The following is a 26831-nucleotide window of genomic DNA, read 5'->3' as shown; positions in this document are numbered from 1 at the left end:
CAGATGATGTACTTCTGCCGCTATAACAACAAATACTAAAAATAGAATATAATAAATATTTAAGCGGGGCTCCCATACAACAAACGTGATTTATTTTAATGGTCCGGAATCCTTCGTGCGCGAGTGTGACTCGGACTTGGCCGGTTTTTCGAGATGTCGGGATTGGTTTATAATATGACCCAGGCATATAATAGTTCGCTGAGCCGATGGGAATGATGCCTAATAAGTGTATTAGTACACTGGGTGTGAAAGGACTCGGGTAACTTGAGGTCTCGAAGTTTCTGCGTGCTTCGGAAAGTTGCCGGATTGTCGAGTTATCGTAGGCCGCAGATTATATTATTATTCAGAGCCCACTATGTCCCAATGCTGGGCAAAGGCCTTCCCCCTCTTCCTCCATTCGTCTCTGTTTAGTGCTATATCTGGACAGCCTCTCAAGAAGGAGTCCAAGTTATCCCGCCATCGCCGACGAGGCCTGCCGGCTCCCCGGTTAGACTCGTGTCGTGGGGCTCCCACTCTGGTTAACTTGGCCCACAAGTAGTCCGGCATTCGACAGACATTACCAGCCCAGTCTCATTTTAAGTTAGCCGCTTTCCGATTATGTATATTGCTCCTGTCAAATGGTTTGCTAAGGCTAATATGCCGAGTTGATTCGATGGGAATGTCTGAGCCTATTGGTAGACTGAGTGTGAAAGGACACGGGTAACATGAGGTCTCGAAGGTTCTGCGGGCTCCGGAAAGCTGCCGGATTGTCGAGTATATAATATGACGGTTATATCGACACACCCACATGTTGCGCCGTCAAAGTTGGTTCGTAGTGACGAAGCCCGCAAAAATATCTGACACGATCTTATTTGTAGAACTATAAGAGCGTGTCACCTATTTTTGCGTTCTTCGAGGAGTAACATATTATTGCAGGTGACTGTACAGGTGTGCAAATAATTCAGATAATGTATTATGTGTTTAGTATACCTTGGCTTTGCGAACAATTGATCAAACATACGTGTTATGATTTTATTTAACTTAGTCTCAGTTATATTTTATCAAAACTCACACATGTAATGTTTGTTATATACCCGTACAGTCAGCAGCAGAAGTTGCTATGCGGGTGAGGTGTTCAAAATTACCTTGACACGCTCTTATTCCCTTAACAATAAAGTCGCGCCAAGATTATTTTGAACACCTCGCCCGCTTAGCAACTACTGCTGCTGACTGTACCTATGTAATAGTATTGTACTTACTTATTGTAACTTCTATGAAATCGCGGTGTTTACCGTGTATAATACATTAATCATTATAGATAGGTAATGATGTTATTTATTGTTTTTCCGATATTTCGGCACAAGACACCGAATAATTTCTTAAATATCCCGTTTTTCGTAGTACCTAATTATAGTGTAATTAATGTAGATAAACTTGATATATCATAAGTACTAAATTATAAACCATATTAGTTTATCGGTTAAACTGTGTACGCATATACAAAACCGGTTATAGCCTCCATAGTCGATGACAAAAACATGTTCACATTATTACTCCTTATTCCATTGTGTTAAGGCGATTATTGTGTACATATATTTGACGGGGAGTGCACAATGTGAGGCGTTGAGGTTTCTATTGCGTAGCTGCCACGCCCTCGATCTAACTTCCTATGTACCTATAAATAAGGACTTTTACAGTACAGTCGCCATCAGATATATCGGAGCGGCCGAGGTGTTCGAAAATATCTGAACACGCACTCTAACGCCTTAACAATAGGGGCGTGTTCAGATATAAATGAGCACCTTGGCCGCCCCGATATATCTGATGACGACTCTACATACGGTGTTAGAGTAACGTAAAACGTAACTAGTGCGATAATAAGCACGTAACTATGTCGAAAATATAAAGGGACATAATTAATTAATTATGTATTGAAAAATGTTGTACGCTAGATGTGCGAATAGGTAATTCGCAACTGTGTCGATTTAAAACACTCCCTTTTGAGACATTTGCTTGTATCTTTATACGAATAATATATATACATATATATAATAACCTGTCAAGGTATCCTTATGGCAAGCGATAAAGAGGGACTTTTTGCTTGGAAACGACACATACTTATATTATTTATTATTATCTTTTATCGTTTCCTTTGAGCCCCAAACCTATCAATATCATATCCACTCCAGTACGGATATGATAGTCGTTATTGTCTACGTGACAGCGTGATAAAACGGTGATGTCCGTCACTTACTATCCCACGGTGTTAAAAAGTGATAGTTATTTTATCACGCGCATAAAGATGAATAAAGCTATCCATAATACACCGGCAGAAGCGGTGTCATGATCGCATTTTTATCACCTGTCATGCCAGGCGTCACTTTTGCACTTACATATATTCTTTTCTTTTTTTATTTGTATATACTTGACGGCGGTGTTGCCCGTAGCCAACGTCAAGTAAAATACATACAATTATTTGTTAGAAAGTGACAGGCATGGTGACAAATGACAAAGAGCCAACCATCTTTTTCATTTGTCTCCATGCCTGCCGTTTCAGCCCTACAGACATCTAAATGGACAGATCATGTCACAAACACACGCACATGATCGTTGTCACGTCTGCGCTGCCAGTGACCTTAAGATGAAATCCGCTCAGACGGTTTTTTTTTAACGGTGAGAGACGAAAGGCTCGCGATCTGTTTTGGTTTACATAATACGTATTTTATAATATTGTTCACTCACACATTTTCATGTTAACGTCATGTCAACGTCAAGTAGGTACAAGCGGACCCTGGCAAAGGCAGGGAGAACTCTAGGTAGAAGAAGTACCTATAAAAAAAACCGGCCAAGTGCGAGTCGGTCTCGCACACGAAGGGTTCCGTACCATTACGCAAAAAATGGCAATAAAATCACGTTTGTTGTATGGAAGCCCCACTTAAATATTTATTATATTCTGTTTTTAGTTTTTGTTGTTATAGCGGCAACAGAAATACATCATCTGTGAAAATTTCTACTGTCTAGCTATCACGGTTCATGAGTTATAGCCTAGTGACAGACAGGCGGACGCGGACGGACAGACGGACAGCGGAGTCTTAGTAATATTAGTGTCTCGTTTTTGCCCTTTGGGTACGGAACCCTCAAAATCAATGCACAGCCGTAGCCGGCTTTAAGGTAGTATTGTGGACCCGTTTGGGTACTTCAAATATGCAAATGGGAGATCAAAACAAGTTTAGCAACGGTCTGTGAGTCAGTCCGTGGCAAGGACGTTTACGAAAATTCACGATTGCGAAGTATTATGTGTTATGTCTGCTTAAACTTGGAAAAAAAAAAGTTGAATAAAGCAACGCTTAAAATTTTTATAACGATGTGTGTTTACAGCGATTATGCGCGAATACATACGAAGCGAATGTTGCTGCTTGGGACGTACTTAGTCTAAATATCCTTATTGATAGATGTCAAAAAGTGACAAGTAACACTTTGCAAAAAGTAGGTTCTACAAAAAAAAAAATTAAAAATTAATTTTAAGTGACAAGTTTACCAATAACTTTTATTTATTTGCACAAATACATTCAAAAAATTGAAAAAACAAAACAAAAAAAAATTTTTTTTTGGCGAAATTGACCTAAACTCATATTACATTTTTTACTTCTATTCGGTTTCCTCATGTTACACTGTGTAGGTATACTTGAAGCCATTGTTGTATTGTATTGTAGTTCGGGCGATTTTCCGTAACTCGACGTCTTGCGCCTATTTTGCGTGATAGGGGGTGGACTAGTCTTGCCAGCCCATCTCCTCGAGGAATCCTATCAAACCTTTGATGTTGAGTAGGACCTCGGGGAGGTCACTCGGGGACCCGAGATGTTTTGCCCTGTATGGGGCCAATCCGCTGCATTCCAGAAGCCATTGTTACATTTATGACTTCGAAAAACGGTCCAAAATGACTTTGGTATCATTTATCTGACACTTATCAAGTTATCACAAAGTGGAGATGTACTATCCATGCCTATAAATAAACCCCTCCAGCAGCTTTGTATATTACCCACCCAATAAATCATTTCCCGCAATAAAAAAGGTGTGATGGTATATAAAAGTTTCGATAGGCCAAAATAAAATTCTATATGTCAAATATCTTCCACGGCATTACAATATTTGACGTTGTCAAATGTCAACATGCGCGCAGCACTTACTACAGGTACTTATTACCCGACTACGGCAACGCAAAAGGAGGGTTATGATTGAGTTCTATAATCAGATATATGTCAGATAAGTCTCGGTCATACTGACCATTTTTCGAAGTCAACAATTTACCCAGAGCTTCATCTATACATATATAACCGTCGCTGTACCTTTTCATATCGGATTTTTCAGGAACATAACCCATAGAGTAACACTCCATTATAGTTGTTTTGCTCAACGTGGCACGATACGTCAGTTTCCCTCTGACGTAACGTCATTATGTCAGCCAAGGTAACCGGTGGGCGTGCGCGCGCGGCTCGGCCGATTATCGATCGATTCGCAGCCAATGGGATTTCATTCGATTATGGCTGAATCGATTTTACCCTTAGGCAGTACCGTCTTTACCATAAGGGCACATGGGGCCCAGGGCCCCCATCCTCAGGGGGCCCTAGGGTTGCCAGATCGAAAGGCGCTATTATCGGGAAACAATATCAATTTTTCGGGATTTTGGGACATAAGTCGGGAAAAAAAATTCATTCAAATTAAAGTAATTGTATTAAAAACAACGATATTTTACTTTATTGGCATTACGTCAGCTCGCTTGCTCGACGACAGTTCGGAACTTGAAATTATTGTTTTATAACGTGAAGCTGTTTTTCGGGACAGTTTACACTTTGTCGGGAATCGGGAACACATGCTAAAAATCGGGAGAATCCCGCCAAATCCCGACCATCTGGCAACCCTAGGGGGCCCCCAAAGACAGACGGTAAGAGTATATTTGATGACCCATAATAAATAGAAGATCATAGTAGAAAAATGTTAGTTTGATTAGCTTGCTTTACTTTCCAAAAGGGCCCCAAGTTCTTATGTGCCCAGGGCCCCAGCATAGTTTAAGACGGCCCTGCCCTTAGGGGCTTAGGGCACACTTAGATTTAACTAGCGACCCGCCCCGGCTTCGCACGGGTTAACTAATTATACATACACCTAAACCTTCCTCAAGAATCACTCGATTGGTGAAAACAGCTTGAAAATCCGTTCAGTTGTTTTTCAGTTTATCGCGAACATACAAACACACAAACAAACAGACGCGGCGGGGGAGTTTGAATCTTGAGCGCTGCAAGGGTTTCAAGGCACAAGGGGTTAAAAACTTTGCTCCCGAGTGAAACACGACATTTTTCACCACACCACACTCAAGGAAAATATTAACTGTAAAACATTGCAAATCAAATTCAAATGAACGTTATTAAACGTTTATCGTTCAACATCGTCACTTACAAGTATAGGTATTCTACCAGCCGATATGAGGGAACAATTGAAAATTTACGTCGTTACTTTGCCACACTTGTGGATAAAATGCAACATTCTCATCAGTTTAAAAAAAAATAAAGAGATCCGTTATTACGGGTGCGGTGAGAAATAAATATCCGTGTTCTTAATAAATGCCTTTACCAATATTCAAATCTAAAATCATCACTCATCAACTTCGTAGTGGCCATTCATTTCTATTTCTACTTACACTTAACCCCATTCCATCCTATTAGTCCAGCGAAAGTCAAAGATTGATCTAGGATTCAAGGAAGTCATACAATGGTTCGAAAACTTTCACTGCCGCCCACTACGCGGCCATTTTATATTGTTTTGTGTCAATGTACTCTATTGTTATCAAGCCTTACAACACATCACTTAATAGATGACGCGTTTTGACTTCCGCAAACTTTAATTTAGACATAGGTACACATTTATAAATAAATTAAATAAAAATAACCTCCTTCCTTGAGATTTGGAATTCGGTTAATAAAAAAGCCTTTTGATCTACCATCATATTTGGTTTAACCCTTTACCAGGCTGACATTTCAAAAATGACAATCGAATGTCAATCTTACTCATCGGAAATAGAACATATGTTTGAAGTGCCGTTTGTGGGAAATATATATCCCGTAAAGGGTTAACAAATATCACTTGCATGCAATAATCTCTTTCTTTACCAATACATTTTGTAATTGATACCATTTAAGTTTCATTGTATTTTCTTGTAGGTGATATAAACTGAATTCGTAGATTAATTAGTAGAGGACTCGAGGAAGGAAAACAATAACAAGAACTTTCACTGCCGCCTACTTACACGCGGTCATATCTTATTGTCTTATGTCAATGTACTCATTGTTGTCGACAATGGGCAGCCAAGGCTCGACGACAACATACAGTATTTTAAACGGAAAAATTTTAAGCTCTGAGGGGTGAATATGTGGGTTATACTTATCAACTTTTTTTCGATTTAGCCCATAGGACCAACCCCGAAATCGCTAAATATTCTGTGTATAAACTGCTACTCGTTCTATGATGGGTAAATAAATGACAAACTGATGAGTTTAGGGTGATATCTGGATTTTAATTTATCAGGGTTCCGGTTTTTTTTTTTAATATGTCAACGCTATCTATAATACATAATGGGTCGCATTTCTAAACCGATGCTGGTGTAATTATGTGTACTTCTTTGATCATTATTATGGATATATTTATCGATTAAATTACAAAATAGCGGAATCATGGGGGCTCATGAATTCTAAAGCTAACAGACCCAATACTTTCTTATTATTGTGTATATGTAATTGTTTTAACGTTAATACATATATAATCTTTCTTCCGTCCTTTAGGAAGGACAACTACCTTGAGACGTGTCACAAATTTTGAACGGTCATTTAGTTGTTTTCGTTGTTATCTACTTTGAATGTCGACGAAGTGGAATGCCATTTATGAACTGTTGAATAATAATATATACATTATCGCAAATCTTGAATTCCTTCGGTATTTAAATGCTGTAGCTGTGTCATCGCCCATACTGCTAACTGTCCATCGGTAAACCTTATTGCAAAAGGCATAAGGTCCACCAATGGACAGTTAAGAGTGATGCTGTTTGTATGACCTTTGGTGAGATTGTTGTGATTTTATTCAATCTTTTATAAACCAGTGGCTCTAGTTGTAGCTGTCGCGAAGCTCCATGGCTCCGCCATCATGAATATTTTCCAAAAACTAAATCGCTATAAATGTTCTTAGTTCTATGGTCGACTGAGATGATTACGTCTGTCCCTTTAAAGGCATAAGGGTTCAGAACTTATGTAAAATTGAAAATCAAGTGGGAAATATATTCCCTCCTCCTATCAAAGGGCTATTTGAGTTATTTTTTAAATAACGTGAATTACGAGAGCTCCCGTCATCTACTGATAACAGCTTACTTGGAATAAAACGTTATATAGTGGGCGTAGTTGAATTTACCCCATATGACTTTATTATCGAAGCCACAAGATTTCATGAGAATCGGTTGAGAAATGACGTTGAAAAACACCCAGACGTACGAGATTTTTTTTGCCCTAGCTCAAACGAAGACCTTCGCTTTCGCTCAGTCGAAGGAGAGTCGAAAAAGCATTTTTTCACTTTAAAATCTATTCTACGATCTCACTGCACTCGGGCAAAAACTGATGTTTTACATCTAAGTGCATAGGTACTTAATTGTTTTCCATCGCATTTTCTCGGAAACGTTCGTATTCATCATGCTACTTCAGTCAACCTCAGTACTTTATGTACCAAGACTGACTGAAATTTTGTTTATGAGTTCCGTGAAAATACGAGTACGATGGAAAATAATTAACAATTATGCACTACATCTATAATGTACAGTCGCCATCAGATATATCGGAGCGGCCAAGGTGCTCACAAATATCTGAGCACGCCTCTCTATTGTCAAGGCGATAGAGTGCGTGTTCAGATATTGTGAACACCATGGCCGCTCCGATATATCTGATGGCGACTGTACTCAGTGTTGCCAACTTGGCATAATTGATGCCAAATCTGGCATATTTTCACTTACTTTGGCACCAAAATTTCCCATTTAGTAACTGGCATATTTTTTAGCATAATTTAGTCTAAGCCAAGTTTGCACCAACTTGGCAGCAACAATATGCGCCATCGCCTTATGTGGTTCATATTTTCATATGAATTTTGACTTTTGGGGACGGATGGACGTCGACGGACTATATAAAGTTGGTCAAGCAGATCTTGTCAGTAGAAAAAGGCGGCAAATTTGAGAAATGTATGTGTTTTAAGTATCTAATTTCAAGTTGAAATTTTAGCATATTTTTACCATATGTCAAAAAAAAATTGGCATAATTTTGGCATAATCTAGACATTAGTCTAGCATTTTTTCAAAATCCGATTTGGCAACACTGACTGTACTATACAGTATTCTTTGTAACGTATTCTTGACCTACTTGCGACGGCTGATGCCTATTAAATGCCCTCGTAGGGCTTCTTTCAGATCAATTCAATGTCGTTTACTGTATTATTATCACACTAGATGACCCGGCGAACTTCGGCTCACCTATATCTATCTTTTTTGGGCACTGTCTTTTTTTTCTGTCATAGGAACCTTCTCCTGACATGAAAAAACACAACAAAAAAAAATTCGCTATATTGGCCCACCCGTTCACGCGTGATGCCGTGACCGAGCCAAGGAAAATAGGAAAATTGATTTTATATACCGGGTGTGGCCTGTAATATGAGCAAAAAATTAAACTGTAGGCTGTACTCCTCATACTGACCAACATTTGTTCAGCGACTTTTAAAAATAACTTGTGGTTTGATTTTTAATACACTTTAAAGTTTATTCTAAGACGCAATGTATTGCGAATTTTGTTATGTTTAAGGCGTGACAAGCAACGTCAATCACAATGATATGGCGTGGCGATGGCGTCCATTGAAGATAATATTTATTTTGTATGAAAAATAGGGAGTCTAAATAATTCATAATGTTTAAAAGTTGTTGAACAAAAGTGTCACCCTTTGAGGAGTACAATCTATGTTTTAATTATTTGCTCGTGTTACAGGCCACACCCGGTACATATATATATAGATATGACAAATAATGAAGATATACAGGTTGGATTCTCAAAAAACGTTGCAGCTCATTTTTAAATTTAGTGACAGTTACAACATTTACAATAACTACATAATCATCGCCATAACTTAACTTCAAATCGACTGACAAGTTTTATTTGGGTTCCGTAGCCAAAGTAGCAAAAACGAAACCCTTATTGAGCTAACTGTGAAACTAGGGGGACTTGTTAAAATGACAATCATACATAGACAAACGCCAAACGAAAAGAAAAAATGTATTGAAATGTAAGGTGACTATTTCTATACGTTATTTAAGTTTTCATTAGTATTTTTTTACCAACGATTATCTTCTGGGCTAGGCCCCCTAAGACAATTTGTGTAAGATTGTCCAGTAATTTATTTATTTAACGCTCAGTTGTTAAAAATAAGTGTATCTGTTTTTAACACATTTATAAGCAGTTAAATTATTTCCGCATTATATATTTACATCCAAATTTAAACTCCTACGCAAAACTCGGCTAATCCAGCTAGATTATCGTAAAATCTACCATATTTAGGCTTCCTTAATACGTTTTAAGTTATACCGGGTTCACATCAGTCTATTAATAAATGGGCCGAATCTAAACTAGTATGGCAAACCAGTTTAACAGCTATATGCACTGTGTCTAAAATATGTAAAAAACGTCGATATATAACTGATGGGACTTTAAAAAGATGTACCGACTTATTGGAAGTCTTGGTACTATTTCTTACATGGACATTATACGAATTCTCCACAGAAATACAACGGACAAAAGTAAAGTTAGCGTATTATGTATTTTGCACCTAAACTAAACTTTGAGAAATAATAACTAAAATTAAAACTTATTAATTAAAAATAAAAATACAATGTTAAAAATACGATCAGTTCTACATCCATCCTGTATCTTGTAAAAAAAACTTTGGGAATCATACCACTCAAACGTGTCCTTCATAATGACTGCATCTCACTTATCGTATTAGCCTAAGAAAGAGATGGACAGATCCGCCTTAGTAAAGAAGGCTCGATGAACATTGGCCAGACCAATGACCTCTGGCACGGTCATACAGATTCCATACAAATACTATGTTACCGAGAACACAATGGCGCCTGATGGCGGCTTCTACGCTTTATACAAAAATAAAACTAACCTTTAAGTCTTTAAGCTTAAGGTCTAAATTAGACTGGCACGTGTTAAGCCTGCTGTATGCAAATTTCAACTTTAAACACTTTGAATAAGTTTGAAACTTCTTACATGAGATTTTGTAGTGTTTGTATAGTACTTTAGTACGTCACATTGGACCTTTGTACGTAGCGCAAGAGCACGATTTGTGCTAATAGGTATGGACATTACTGCTGAGCTATTTTAGGCGTTATTAGATATCGTTAGAGTGGTTCCGGGAACGATTTTTAGGGTTCCTTAAGAGTTACACGAACCCTTCGCCATGTTGCCGCTCCCATATAATCGAAGTTAGGCTCTCATTTTAAAACCCACGAGCTGAAATAACATGAAACTTGGCATGAACATTTACGAAACATATAACGTAGTTTGTGATGCTGAAAATGGTTATTCAATGAATATAGGGCGAATTTCTACTCGTTTTGTATGTAAAATCTAAATATTACAATTTCCATAGTTATGCTCATTATTTATTTGTTTCGATTTTTTTTATATTACAAGAGTTAAGAGCGAACAAAATACATTTTTTTGGAAACAGGCAAAGTCACGAGCGTGGACTAGTTTAGGCATAATTTTGTACATGTAAATCTTTCGCGTTTGAAACATATATTGAAACATATTTTATAGCCGGGTGTACCAGGGAAACCTGTGTTGAGACGTCGGAAATAAAGGTAACAAAATAAATTCGCGCAAGACCACGTTATAAATATGTTTAAATATAATTGTACATGGCTAAAAAAGCCAAAATATATGCGTGCGCGCAGTAATCGCGTAACGATTTCTCCAAAACGCCGGCGGCGCCACTTTCACCCAATCATGGCGGCGTTTGAATATCGTAGCGCGTATTAGTACGTTAATCGAAACAAAAGTATAGTAGATGTTTGCTTCTAAATACAAACTTTGCCCTCTACTCTACTATTTTTCTCTCTGGATATTGACATTTTAGCAAATAATTTCATACAATCTGATAACCATAGGTATGCTCTTTCGTTTGAATTTTTTTTCGATTTTTTTATTAGAATTTAAAGTTAAGAACGAAAAACAAATTCCAAAAAGCTCAATTGTACGGAGAAGTTGAGTTAATGAGCTGTGATCCTAAATTGATCATATCCCTAATTCCCTACCGTTGCGTTGTCATGCCGCTTTGCCACGGTATATCACCTGTCTGGCAAATAAATATATAAAAGGCGAAGTTTTAATTGGAGGACGGTTAGTGGATGGAACCTAGGCGAAAAAAAAGAAAAAAAAAGTGTATGCTATTGATAGATATGTAATGACAATGAGACTAATGAGAATGAAAATGAGGATGAAGATAACGGACACGGACACGAAAAACATAACATAGCATGAGCATGGGCATGAATATGAGCAAAAAGAATAGATAGTATAGAGGGGTCCTGTCATAGTAAATGTTGTAGTCACTGTAAATTTACTGCCATCTATCGACACACGACTATAACTCAAAATAAACACGTATAAAATTATCAAAAAAATGAATATATATGGATAAATGATTTTATTATTTTTATATCATTTTGACCCATGTTCATTCACTGATATCTATGTATTAAAATTGTTAAATATGAAACGGTGTCGTCATGCCATCTAGCCGAGAATAGGCTAAAGGTGTGTGCGTCATCTATTCGAGAATGACTATTTCTTGATTTCCAAGGCACGTTTTTTTCTTAGACTTTATTCATCTTATACGAAGTTACATATGTCTTTGGTATGAGTATGAACATGAACACGTGACCGGCCTTTCTTAACTTCGTTCCAACCGAGTGTTCCAGGACACACCATTTTTTTATAATTTATAAGTGCGGTACGGAATCTAGGTTAACAGTGACACTTAAATCGATGGCACTTTTGTGACGTAAAGTACTTCGTAGCAGGAAATGCTAGAAATTGTACAAAGGTAATTACAGTGTTATCGGTCAATGCAGGGTTCTGTGCGTTGCGTTGTTTTAACCCTAAAGGCATAAGGCATAAGGGTGTCGGAAATTATGCAAAATTGAACCCTTTCACTTTGAATTGAAACGAAGTACAAAATCATGTGGGAAATATATTCCCGCTGTCTTTTAAAAGCTTAAGGGTGTTGGATATCGGTATACTTGGCCATATCTAACCTCATCTCAATATTTTCCAACCAGTGATTTGAGGTAACCTCAAAATATTGCCAGGAATTGAGGTAGGCTGCCTGCAATGTTGCGAGGAAGTTATGTGAGCGTTGCCTGCCGCGATACTATTGTTCTAGCTCAAGTACCTACTTACGAAGTAGGGTTAGCAAACTAGACATAATGCGAATTAGGTAATAGTACCTGACGTACAACAACATTTCTTTTGTTTTGAAATGTTTTACCTAATTAGTGCTTAAGAGCCAAACAGTGTTGCCAACTCGGATTTTGAAAAAATGCTAGACTAGTGTCTAGATTATGCCAAAGTTTTTTGAAATATGCTAAAATGTCAACTTGAAATTAGATACTTAAAACACATACATTTATCAAATTTGCCGCCTTTTTCTACTGACAAGATCTGCTTGATCAACTTTATATAGTCCGTCGACGTCCATCCGTCCACAAAAGTCAAAATTCATATGAAAATATGAACCACATAAGGCGATGGCGCATATTGTTGCTGCCAAGTTGGTGCAAACTTGGCTTAGACTAAATTATGCTAAAAAATATGCCAGATGCTAAAAGGAAAATTTTGGTGCCAAAGCAAGTGAAAATATGCCAGATCTGGCATCAATTATGCCAAGTTGGCAACACTGGAGCCAAAGTAGTCAAACGCACCTAGCCGCTGCCATACAGTTGATCGATTTATAAAACGAATTTTTATATTTAAAGTATCTTCTACTCTCCTCTATAACTATTTTCTTTTTAGGTATTTATATGATTTTTGCAACGAAAACTAGCATCAGACATATAAGTACAGATGTAGTGCATAATTATTTTCCATCGTATTTTCACGGAAACGTACGAACGTGTCTTGCTATTTCAGTCAGTCTCGGCACAAAAAATACTGAGCTTGACTGAAGTAGCATGACAAAGGTACGAACGTTTCCGATAAAATACGATGGAAAACAATAAACAATTATGCACATCGGTATACGTTAACTACATTTTCATGCCAAGTTTAATATAATTTTTGCATGTGGTTTTATTATGATGCGTAACTTAGATTGTATGGGAGCGCCGGGTCCGTGCGACTCTTAACCCCATTATAGGAATTTCCGAAATAGAAACTGACCCTTTGCCGACCATACAATAACGGAACACATGTCATTGTGTCACAACAAGTGTATGACCAATAATCTAGGCCGTGCATTATCTATACCAACTCCTCACAAGCCACAAACAACCTTACTGCTTCACGATAAGGTTCAAATTGAATTACTATGTTATCTATACCAACCCCTTACAAGCTAAAAGAAACCTTACTGCTTGACAATAAGATTCAAAATGCAATGCGTGTGATGAATGGTTGCAATGTTTTTGGTCTCGGCAGGTTTTCTCGATTATACATGGTGTGTTTTTCTTGAGACGTTTACGTAATATGCTGTCGCTAAAATGTATTATATGTGTAGAATGGGGGTAATGGTCTAGATAATATGTGTGTATTTCTTAATCAAAACAGATATTTCACAAACTATTTTTTTTATCAAGCATAGCGTCTTTTTAATCGGCAAGCGTTACTACAATTTTCTAAATAAAAAGAATATAGGTATCAACCACTTTAGGCAAGAATCGAAACATTCCTGTCTGAGTACAACGTGTACAGATAGAATAGAAATGAATCATTACCTTCCGTCCCAGTATTTGACAAGTGGGACGGGGAAAAGTTGATATCATATCATACACTAGGAATCCTCTTGACCGAGTTCAGAGCAATTATTTCATGCAACCGATGATGCCGAGGTGAGCGAAGTCCCGTGCCGTGATTGGTCCGTTCAAAGACACGTACGGCACACAAAGACACTTTCGATTCGAACATGGAGTAAAATTACCGTATGCGTGGCAGAGCGGGTAGCGCGACTATGCTCAGTCTAGAGGATGTTTTGTCTGTGGTTGATATGTATTCCCACACCAACCATGAGATGTTTGAATTGAAATTACATTTAAACCAATTTTTAGAATTTCATTTCTTCACCGAATATTCTACATAAAAAGTGTGTGTTTGTTATTAAAGTGTCTACAAATTCTTACTTAATTAACTACTGAGATGGTTGGCAGTTCTCGTTCATCCGTTTTTCGAAAAACTACCCTCACACACCTAAACTGTTTGGAAGGCAATATCGTTTGCGATATTTCCGGACCGGTATCGGTACAACCTACACACACTTACAGAAAAAAAGCTTACTCCCCCATCTTAAAGGCCAGCAATGCACTTATGACCCCTCTGGTGCTGCAGGTGTCCATTGGTGACACTGACCGTATTTGCAGACCATCAGGCGATTCATCTGCTTTATTACTAGATATGCAACGGATAGTTGTTTGGCCGGATACCGGATACCGGATATTCGGCCAGACCATCAGCCGAATATCCGGTATTCGGCCGCCGGATATTCGGCCAACGGAACTATACCTACTACATTCTGCAGGTTTAACCGGTTTCCTAGTGAACGTTCGCCGATAATAGGTCACTATCCGGTATCCGGCCGGATAGTAAAATAATGGCTGGATAGGCCGGATACCGGATAGCGACCGGATATCCGGTGCATCTCTATTTATTACCTCCTATATCATAAAAAAAATATGGATAGGAATATTAGGGATCTAAATAAACGATCAAAAACATCGGCCGGCCACGCAACGCGGAAACGTTCAATGTCCATAAAAATTTAATATATTATGTATACATGCCCGGTATGGTTAGGTTAGCACGCCTCTAGGTTGATTAATATACAAGCAATTTGTCATACACGGGCTCTACCAATTGGTATTTCCACGGCATGAGATTGAAAATCGATATTTAATTAGTTGTTGGTCTTATGCCCACTTGCACCATTCCATTAACCCGGGGTTAAGCGGTTAACCTAGTGCCAAATTGTACTGGTAACCATGGTAACTCCAGGGTTAACCGGTTAACCCCGGGAAAATGGAATGGTGCAAGTGGGCCTTAGTGAGTTTAGCTTGCATCAATATTGAGTTGCACTGAGAGTAGGGTTGCCAACTTTTTTTTGGTGGAATATAGTATTTTCCAGAAAAAGGCATCAAAAATATAGTACATTTCATAAAAATATAGTACTCTTAGAAAAAAAACTAAACATGAGTGTAATATACGTTTAATCGGAAATATAGTATTTTAGCGTACTATATATTTTTCCAAGAGTATATAGTACAGAGAGCCAAAATATAGTACAATACTATATAATATAGTACGGTTGGCAACCCTAACTGAGAGTAATGTTAAATCAAAATTGAACCAAGATCAGAATTTTAAAGTCCCAATCAATATCTCTCCGTTGGGTCAGGCGCGGCTCACTCCGCGATTTCGTCGCTTTGCTACAGGTAGCTAAAAGTCCATCCGTTCGGCCCCAATTTTGGGGTTTGCCATAAGCCGCGCGTGGCGCTGTCGCCACCTAGCGGCCATATCTGTGCTGATCGTGACAGACGCGTCTTGTTAGAGAGTGAGTCTTCTGTACCTAGTACTATTATTTATTCTGTGGTTGGGTTGCCACTACTGATATGCCGTCAGAAAGTTTCCAAAGCGAAATTTCCACATGGAAAACATCGGAAACTTATCTTAACAACAGCCGAACTGATCCAGTCATCGTACATTTTCCAGCATTTTTGGTGCAGCAGAGTGGTGTTAACGGAATTGGTATAGATAATCTCAACTGAAATGGTAAATTAAAGTTAATATTAACGTAATTAACGCTAATTAATCATTAGGGAAATTATTTATACCAATTCCGTTAACACCACTCCGCTGCACCAAAAATGTTGGAAAATGTACGATCACTGCTGATAACGTGATAACACACTGCGTTACGTGAAGTCACGCAAGCAATTAAAACTTTAATCACTAAGAGGCGCAATTACTCGTAGCGACATAATGTCGATTCATGCACTGTTGTTTAAAGTCTGTCTAAGCTAACTTTGCATCGACTGGAACCAAACAAAGTGAGGGAGCGTCATATTTTTAAATGACAATACTTATATTTGTGATGAACTGTATACCTATTGTATTCTTTTTCATTTAACTTTCTGTGTAAGGTTAACAGTGGTTTGGTATTTTTACCGTTATGATGTTTAACGTGTTTGAAAAAAAGAAAAGAAATTCATAGACATTTGACATTAATGACGACTTTTGCCACACGTGTTCACTGCAAACTTTATGCAGAGTTAGCTTGGTCCGACTAAAATGAAACTACTAGAATATTTTCTTATCAATAGCTTTTGTTCGCATCGAATTTTATCCTTGGACCATTTTTCGGAACCCAAATCCGTTTAGGACCTTTTCCCGGATCCCCCTGCCCATTGAGATGATGAATTTAGTACAATACCTATAAATATTTTATGTACATACATATACATATATGTACAGGTACCTATCTAGACAGACAACTTATCCAAACAGCAACAATCAAACTGTCCATCGGTGGACCTTATGCCTTTTGTAATAAGGTTTACGAACTGTCAGTTATCAGTGTGGGCGATGGCACTAGATAAGTATTATGGAAGACGATTTATAAAAGCATTTCCTTAAACGTGCGTTTTAATTAGGATGCTGTTATAGTCTCGTTACATAATCTTTATTAAATTATGCGTCAGGGAAATTCTTGGCATTCCTATCATGTCTCGGAGGCATATGTATTCAGTTCATATATTACCTGTTACATAATGACAGAGATGAGTATATTATATAGACTGCTAATATGTACAAAGTTATTTGTTGTCTGTCATAAAAGCTTTTACGTATAAAATTCAAATCAAATATAAAATTATAACTTAAATTCTGTGAGCCTCAAGGGCTCTAGTATCTAAACCTAGTAAAAAAATACAGCATCATTCAGTGACAAGAAAATACATAAAATAACTAAGAACTTTGTATGTAGCTTCAACTTAACAGTTCTTACTATTCACTAATCTAATATCACGCTTATTTCGTTTTTGTGCCACAATGTCTTTTAGAATTAAGTGCTAGTAGGAAAAACTATGCCAAATTACAGACCGTAAGTTAGCTGGTCACGGTGACAGTCATGTCATGTATAAATTTAAATTGTCATTTTGACAATGTCCTATCATACCAGCACCGCTTAAATGGGCGTTGATGTTCTGTCCCATCAACCAGGGCGCCTAAGTCAAGATGATAATCCTCGATAGAAAACGCCAATTGAAACTTAAATAATGTATGGAAATACTCACGTGTTTTCCGTAGCATCCGATATTGTTTTTTGCTTGCTTACACAGGTTGTCAGAAAATAATGTATTTTGATAGAGCTACTTATGGTGGTCATGACCCTCAGCTGTGAGGATAACGACGAAGAAGAAGAAAGAAGAATTACTATATTCAACAAAGTTGTTAGGTTGTTACACTTATTTAGCTTAAATCCCTTTTATGAGATCATACTTTTAAAAGTATACATTTTAGTAGCAGCAGCTAGTTAGCAAGAGACCTCACCATTTTTCATTCATATAGTTTCATTATATTCCAACTAAAAATGCTGTTCAAAATTTCATTCATTGTGCGTTACAAAAGCACTAACTGAACAAAGAGTACACAGATGTTCTTAAAGAAACATGGCCGATGTTCATTCGAGTTGTTTCATAGCAAACATAATGTCCCAATACATGAAGCGGAGGCGATTCGTCTTTTTCTTTAATCTCGGAAAGGAATGATTCAATCCTATCTGCCCCCGCTTCACATGAGCAAGATGGGACGGAGGAATTAAGAATACGTTTTCGTCTCTTGTTCTCCAGAGAGAAACGAGCTATCGCATCAACTCTATCCTATGAACTTTTTGCAATTCGTTATGGTTATTTGTACAGAAGGAAATCAATAAGGTGCTATTGGGGTAACTTCGAAAACGACTCATTTTGAAAATTAATTATTTTAGGTTTAGTAGATAGCCAGAAGCTTACCAAAACATCTTGCTTATTCTTGCTATAGCAGAAAGTGCTTCAAAATTATCCCGTTTTCGAAGTTACCCGTACTGCCCTGCTAAGCCGAGTGGCGCTATCTCTAAAGAAAATCCATTGCTAATTTATACTTTAGTTTCTATAAGTTCTGAGAATTCCATTTACAAAATCATTTGTTTTTGAGATAGCGCTTTTCGGCTTAGCAGGGCAGCGTACGCACCTTACTTTTTGTATTTAGTTGAATTCTTAATGGAGACTCAATGGTACTGACTGATCATGAGACCCTTTAGATGTCATTTATTTAGAGTTGTAGACTTAATTTTATATAGTTAATATATCTAGAAGTCAAAGTTACAGTGGTACGTTCGAGCGTTCGACTTTTCCGTCTACGTGATCCATGCAACGGTAATGCATAACCACGTCCAGTGATTAATCACTATTATTGTATATTAATTGTATCTTATGTTAATAGAACAATCGAGATGGAAAACTGACTCGTTTTTGTTACGTAATATTTACGTATAATTATATTAAAGTAATGATTTTTTTTTAATTTGTAGACCTCGGGCGAGGTTTGAATTATTGATTCAGGTCCAGATAACGGCCAGGTTCTGCAAACTGAGCTATTGAGACTATGCGTAGAATATTTGGTGTATTCCCATTTGTCCACGGCGGAAACAAATGGGAATGAATCATTCCCATCTGTGTTCGCCCCGTTGACGTGGGGCGGGGACAAATAGAAATACACCGAATATTTCAGATTCAACAATGTTGCTCCGATCATTTGGAAGTTGGGAGGCATGCGCGGAGCCGAAGTAAACACGTAGAGGCCCTTTTGACTTGCTTACTTACTTGGCTGGCGCGATGAACCAAAATGAGTCTTGCCTACTGTAGAGTACATAGGACAATAGTCAAATTCTATTAAGGATCCTTTATTTTAATAACCCTTCCGTTTATCCTTTTATATTAACCCCATTTACACATTGGATGCATACCATCATTCCGACCCGTGGTGTGAATGGGAAACCGCTATATAAATGCATAGCGAGGCCTCGCTCACACACCCTGTGCCCAGCAGTGGGATATGTATAGTATTAGAACATCCAATATATAACAAAATTGCAAATGTGCCATTACTAATTTGGCCGGCATCCGTCACTATTGACGTACGAGCTATTTAAAGAGTTTGGTGTCTTGAAAGAAATTTCTTGCGTAATTGCTATTTACCAGAGTTATTTGTTTAAAGAGGTGTATACTGTAAGAGAAACACGTGCTTTTTTTAACTACCGCAACTCATCAAGCGTAAGGTTTGATAACCAGAGTTCCCACATAATAAATATTACGAGGCTCTAAAGTGACAGCTACAGCTGTTAAATTAGATGTAAGAATTTTTCACACTTAGGCGCTTCGCACGCTGGCAATTCATTTATTGAAAGAGGGTATAAAAGTGACGGACGAATAAAAGTGTTATGTACTAACGAACATATGTATCATTTTTTTTCATAAAGCACAGAACATTTTTTTACAAATATATCCCTCGCCAAACTGTGTTTGCAGTTTGTTGGCGAGATTCGCTTATTTTTAAATTTATAAGTACATACAATTGTGCTATGCACTATATACTAAAATAATTGGATAATAGCACGTGTATTTATTTACTCAAATGCGTTTACTTTTACCTGAATAAATACTGGCAAATTAAATTTACCTATCTTATAAACAAAATGGATTCATAACAACTCCTATTCCAAATTGTATGCGTAGCCTTCTTACTTACTGAATGACGTGTCTCGGAGGGGACACATATGCATTGATTAATTAATGATTACAGATAATCTATTTTAGCTACGGACTCGTCAAATCCAAAGGCAGTCCACTTTACTAAAAGGTCCCAGAAGGATATTAGATTAGATATTAGTTAGTCTAGAGTCCTACATGTGACCTACAAGTAACTAAGTACTTAACTGATCGTGTACTTAGCAGTGATTGTAAAGGCCTTTAGTATAGGTTTTTGCGCGAAAGTACTATACAGGCTTACCGCACATATTTACGAGGTCAAGGAAATATGCGTTTTACGTGGTAAATAAATTTTATTGAGGGGGATTTTTTGCAGCTAAATATTACTGGTATTGTGTCATTGACGAGAACTGGCAAGCGTTATCGTGTTTACGTTGATATGCAGCAATAAAGAGACCGGTACATTATTTAGGTAGTTAGTGCGAAAGAGACACATTGACCATTTTGAACTTGTTTAACAACGCATTCATCTGCTGGACGGTAATGAAAAATATTATTTTCAGGCTACAAAATAGGACAAAAACATTTGACAAGGGATTTGATTATGTTGACTTGAAATGTGATGTTACAAAAACAACTAACATTTAATATTCATCAATTTTTTTGGTGATTACTGCAATACTAACTGGCGACTGAGGTCATAATGCTATCTCTTTCGCTCTTAGTTAGTCCTAATAAGGGTATAGGAGATAGCTTATGATCTCAATCGCCAGTTAGTTGTGCCATATGTACCTACTCGTATAGATCGATGGGCCCACATAATGACTGAAATAGGATGGAATGAAAGCATTTTCAACAGTTTCCAAGCAACCTTGTATTTATAGGTTATGATTGTTTCACTGTACGGTCAATTTGTCACACACTAACCACAATCTAGTACCGAAGGTTAGAACCTAGATAATTAGCGTCATGTGATGCCCTGACATCAGGAAAGGAAGTGGAACGGATGTAGGAAGGACGTAGGAGCTTGGAATAGTGGGCTGAGGATAATATGTGATTATCTGTGAATGTTATTGAAGTATTGAATGGCGGGAGACAAGTCATATAATAAGCATAACAGAACGGTCAAGTAAGTCTACATTACATTAAGATTAGTGATTTACACACGATTTATAGGACCATATGGATATGGAATGGAAAAATTCGCACATTTGTGGTAATATAAGGCTCCGTAGCTTTTGTAGTATTGGTAGGTACACTGAGAGAAAAATCATTAGTAAACTAAACCAGGAATTAAAAAAAACAGTTCTGTACTGGGGGAAAAAATAAAGTTTAGTAATAACTATAGACGTTTCACTATTTCTGTAAAGTTTATTTATTTCTACAAACAGCTCAGTAATCCTAAATCTAATTTCATCAAACAGATAATAGAAATTGCAAGAACTAATAGAAATTGCAAAAGTCAATTTGTTCCTATTATTTGACTCTCCTTGTCCCCGGATTTAGTTTATTTTTGTTATTCTAAGTGTGTTTTTGTTATCCTTTTCTCTCAGTGTAGTAGCGATTTTACCGGTGTTTCAATGGTCGCAAGTTCGAGTCTTACCGGAGGTAGTTCATTTTTTAATACATTTATGTTCCCTGGACTGGATGGATTAATGATTGCTGTCTAGTTATTTTCCTATATTTAACTTGTTTTATTACTTGTTGACTTGTTGTAACCATTTCAGCCTGTTTTCATGAACCAATGACGTTTCCAAGATGGCGACTCAAGAGCACTTGTAATCAAGTCCATTTTCTCATAATAGCTCAATTACGGCTGCCATTAAAGACAATGCCGACCGGCGATTTAATGCGAAAACGATGGAAATTAACTTATCCAGTCATGTCATATTTTGCCAATTGTACACTCAACTTTAAAAAACCGGGCAAGTGCGAGTCGGACTCGCGCACGAAGGGTTCCGTACCATAATGCAAAAAAATAACAAAAAAGAAGCAAAAAAAAAAACGGTCACCCATCCAAGTACTGACCCCTCCCGACGTTGCTTAACTTTGGTCAAAAATCACGTTTGTTGTATGGGAGCCCCATTTAAATCTTTATTTTATTCTGTTTTTAGTATTTGTTGTTATAGCGGCAACAGAAATACATCATCTGTGAAAATTTCAACTGTCTAGCTATCACGGTTCGTGAGATACAGCCTGGTGACAGACGGACGGACGGACGGACGGACAGCGAAGTCTTAGTAATAGGGTCCCGTTTTACCCTTTGGGTACGGAACCCTAAAAACCGTATAAGCAAGACCTAGAAGTCCGTGGAAACTATTGTGAATACGAGATCTTGATAATATTGGTTTGAACGTGGCTTTTGCTTGGTAATCGATGGGAAACTATTGACTGGTTTGGAAGTAATGTCTACCTCACTTTTCCGAAAACAGATGTTATTCTTTTTGTGTAACAAAAGCAAATGAGCACAAAAACAGATGAGGATTCCGAATACGTAGAAGAGCGCATCAATTTTTTACTAGTACATATGTCTTCTTTAGTCTTTCCTGCTTCGCATATAACATTTTAACATTTTTAGACCGCATAGTTAAACTATGGAATGACCTGTTGCCCGTCGTATTTCCCAGCGATACGACCTTCAAGAAAGAGCGTTATCCAGAGGCTATCGTGACCGCTTACCATAAGGTGGGCCGTATATTCGTATTCCACCACCTTTTCATTAAAAAAATCCGTGCGCTAAAAACCGGCTCGCAATATAATCATGGTTTTTGTATTTACTTATTACTGTAAAAGAACATTATTATTTTCTCTTAGGCCCACTTGCACCATTCCACTAACCCGGATTTAACCGGTTAAACCTAAAGTTACCATAGTTACCAATACAATTTCACACTGATTTAGCGGTTTAACTACTTAACCTCGGATTAGGGGGATGGTGCAAGTGGGCCTTAATAATTTTAATATCACATTATGCCATCATTCCGCAGTTTCCGCACCATAAGTGACCCCGACCCATTAAAAAACTGGATCAATTTATTAGCACCAAAGAACAATGTCTTACGAAATCCCAACAATGATCTAATTAGTGCCACGAAACGCACAATGGCGTTGCGAGAATGAATGGAACTTGTATCTCACGTATCCATTCGTTTAGTGATATACTGTTCAATACATGAGTATGACCTAGCAATAGGTGGCAAGAAAAAGTTAGTAAGCCTTAGGCCTACTTGCACCGTTCCACTAGCCCGGGGTTAACCGGTTAAACCTGGAGTTACCATGGTTACCAGTATAATTTGACACTTGGTTAAAGGTTTAACCGGTTAACCTCGGGTTAGTGGGATGGTGCAAGTGGCCCTTACATGTTAAATACGCCCTGACTTGACAAAACAGTGGATCTATCATTCCCACCCGACGATATATCATTCCCATCTGTCCGTGGGCCGGGGACAAATGGGAATACACTTCTAAACTACATAATCATCCCGAAATAAATACATCTATGACCAGTTTATTTTTGAAACACGGAACCCCAAAATGCAAATCGTACAAGGAAGCGATCAAACGAGTTTTCAGAACAATAAGTTTTACTTGTAAATGTCACCTCATTGCTTCCTCGAATGCAGTGACGGCAGTGGAAGATTCGCCGTTCCTTCTTTGAAAAAACGTTCAAATACTAATACGAGTAAGCACTTCATATACTAAAACGTGAGAGCTGAGCTAATTTAGACCATATTGTATGGCAATTGGGTTAAATATTGCTTAGTGATTTTGTTGTGTTTGCTTCGCTGATATTAGCATGAACAATTATCATGTAGATTTATTATGGTTACTTACGTACAGCTTGCAAAAAGGCATCACAGCTATTTAGATTATAAAATATTTATTGTCACGTTTTTGTCACTTAGTAAAATTAGGTAGAGTTAGACCAAGAAAAGTCTGCAGAGATTTTGATAGCAAACGCAGTGCCAGTGTTATTTATAAGTCATAATTTCATAGAAGTTTGACGTTTAAAATAACACCTGCACTGTGTGTAGGTACTGTTAAAATATCTGGGAAAACGCGCATTTATGAGTTTTTTATATGTTTTCCGACCAAAGCTCTGTCTCCCAGATAAACCTTTTAACCGCCATAGAATTTTTCATAGAGCGTGCTCGTATAGCCGGCGGTACGAAGTTACACGAAGTTTCGTCTTATTTATCAGACCGCGGCGAAATAAACCCGATTTTATCTATTTGTCTTATATGTATATCAGTCTACGGCGGTTAAATTATTATAATTATGCGTAGTGAACTCGGGTTCTGTATAATAAAAGCTTCATACTGTGTTTCTGATATTAAATGATCCAGGATCGCAGGATGCAGGCTTCATACGTAGATGGTTGTTAGTCGAATCAACTCCGGCGCATGCTAGTTGAATATTTATACGTATCACGCTCCCTGAATCAACAAGCTCTTCGTCTCGATTAGGTATTCGGATGCTACAAGGCCTTACGGCCTGACGCAGTGCATTCCTGTATATACTAACAAACAATAACGCTCTTAACTGTACCACAAAACAGATAAGTACAGAAGTCAATCACATGTATGTACTTTACTTTTCATACCTACGGTCGGCGGTCGCTCTAGGGTTGCGATTGTTGCGAACTATGACTTATGCACAAAAAACTATCGTGGTAGTGGCACTCGTATCCATCGTATCGTATCTCGTATCTAGTTGTTTGATTTATTGTTGAGGATGAAACGGGAAGAATGGAAATATAAATTAATAATGACATTAATAACTCAAATAGCTATTTTCATTTTAATGTCATTGTTATATTACAGATTTGCCACAGAAAATATCTGGCGATGATTTCGAGTTTGGCGAAATGCACGATTATTATATTTTAAAGTGTAATAAATTCGCATTCTCATATACAATGTAATAAATTCGCATACGCATTCTCTCTGAAACCACTGGTAGCTTAAAAAACGACAATTCACCGGTTAATGTTGAATTTAAACAACCGTCCACTGTACAGTTATAATAACTTTTTGTTTTGTTTCTCCATTATTGCACAAAAAAGTTCACAGACGCGTGTCTCAAGCGGATGGCACTCGCGCTCGCACTGGTCCCAACTGGTCCGAGATATCGTGTCCGTGAGCAGTGTCTATGTGTGCGTTGCTCGAGCGCGCTTTGTATGTAGATTGATTTCTGTACCTATCTCTTTTGTGACTGTACCCCAAGTGTAAAGGGTCTAGCAGGCTAAGCGAACAAGAAGTGCCCCCAACGACGGATTTGGTCATTCTTTCAGGTGGTGTACTGGCAGGTCCTAAGAACTCTCTATGCTTAATATCAGTCCTCGATCTTCTTTTGTTTTCGAGTTATTCAGGATAATGTAAAATCATCAGTGTATCATTGAAAGTGTCATATTTTGTAAACCGTTCAAGTTAGATTAACCAAACAAAATTATATTTGACAACAATTAAATAGACTACAAAATGAATATGTTTAACCTGCATCATGTCCTTATACTTCATTATAAAATAAACATTTTATTTTTCTTCTCATTATTTTTTATACTATTCGCGGAGGTACACCTACAAAAAAAATATACATGAGTAGCCACTAATACCCACTTTATACACATATAAAAATATTTGCATAAATCTTCGTGCGTCATGTCAAAAAAAACAACCTAATATGCGAGTGCGAGCGAGATGTATAGAAAGTAAATTACGTTCTCGACGGCGTTTATGTCAGTGACAAACTGATGGTAACCGTACTGCTAGACCCTTTCATTCGATAGCGTGACGTGACGTACTCGTTTGCGTTTAAAATGCGTAAATATGTCTGACACGCCTTTAAATGAAATTTACACTAGGAGTTCTGATCCCAATTAATCATACCGATATCCGCTCCCTTTACAGTAATAAAAACCGGCCAAGTGCTAGTCGGATGCGCGCACGAAGGGTACCGTACCATTACGCAAAAAACGGCAAAAAATCACTTGTTGTATGGGAGCCCCACTTAAATATTTATTTTATTCTGTTTTTAGTATTTGTTGTTATAGCGGCAACAGAAATACATCATCTGTGAAAATTTCAACTGCCTAGCTGTCACGGTTCATAAGATACAGCCTGGTGACAAACAGACGGACGGACAGGGGAGTCTTAGTAATAGTGTCCCCTTTTTACCCTTTGGGTACGGAACCCTAAAAATAATTATCAAGGACAATGTACGAAATAATACCACTCCCTTCCCATTATCTTCGAAGTTTACCAAAGATTTATTCTTGTTACAGGAGAACCTGTCAGAATGGGAGCGCGGCGCCCTAGAAGTGTCATCGCCCGCGCTGGTAGCGGGCGTGGCGCAGCAGGGCCGCAAGTGGGGCGCGCGCGGCGCCACCGCGCAGCACACGCGCGACGACCAGGCGCCGCCGAGGGCCAACGCCACTCAGGCGTGCAAGTTGCTTGTGGTAAGTAATCATTCTCTCTGTCATCGCCCGCGCTGGTCGCCGGCATGGCGCAGCAGGGCCGCAAGTGGGGCGCGCGCGGCGCCACCGCGCAGCACACGCGCGACGACCAGGCGCCGCCGAGGGCCAACGCCACTCAGGCGTGCAAGTTGCTTGTGGTAAGTAATCATTCTCTCTGTCATCGCCCGCGCTGGTCGCCGGCGTGGCGCAGCAGGGCCGCAAGTGGGGCGCGCGCGGCGCCACCGCGCAGCACACGCGCGACGACCAGGCGCCGCCGAGGGCCAACGCCATTCAGGCGTGCAAGTTGCTTGT

General features: G+C 38.2%; 1 protein-coding gene across 1 annotated transcript in view; it reads left to right on the top strand.

Annotated features, from left to right (window-relative positions):
• The window catches only part of LOC134678439 (uncharacterized), an 81586-nt gene that overhangs the window by 46267 nt on the left and 8488 nt on the right, over nucleotides 1-26831 (top strand). The window contains exon 3 of the mRNA XM_063537016.1: nucleotides 26349-26522. Coding sequence (XP_063393086.1) covers nucleotides 26349-26522 — 174 coding nt within the window. The remainder of the gene's footprint in view (nucleotides 1-26348; nucleotides 26523-26831) is intronic.

Source organism: Cydia fagiglandana, chromosome Z (assembly GCF_963556715.1).
Source record: "Cydia fagiglandana chromosome Z, ilCydFagi1.1, whole genome shotgun sequence".
NCBI lineage: Eukaryota > Metazoa > Arthropoda > Insecta > Lepidoptera > Tortricidae > Cydia > Cydia fagiglandana.
Note: the sequence above shows the minus strand (reverse complement) of the source record. Positions and strands in the feature narration are given on the sequence as shown.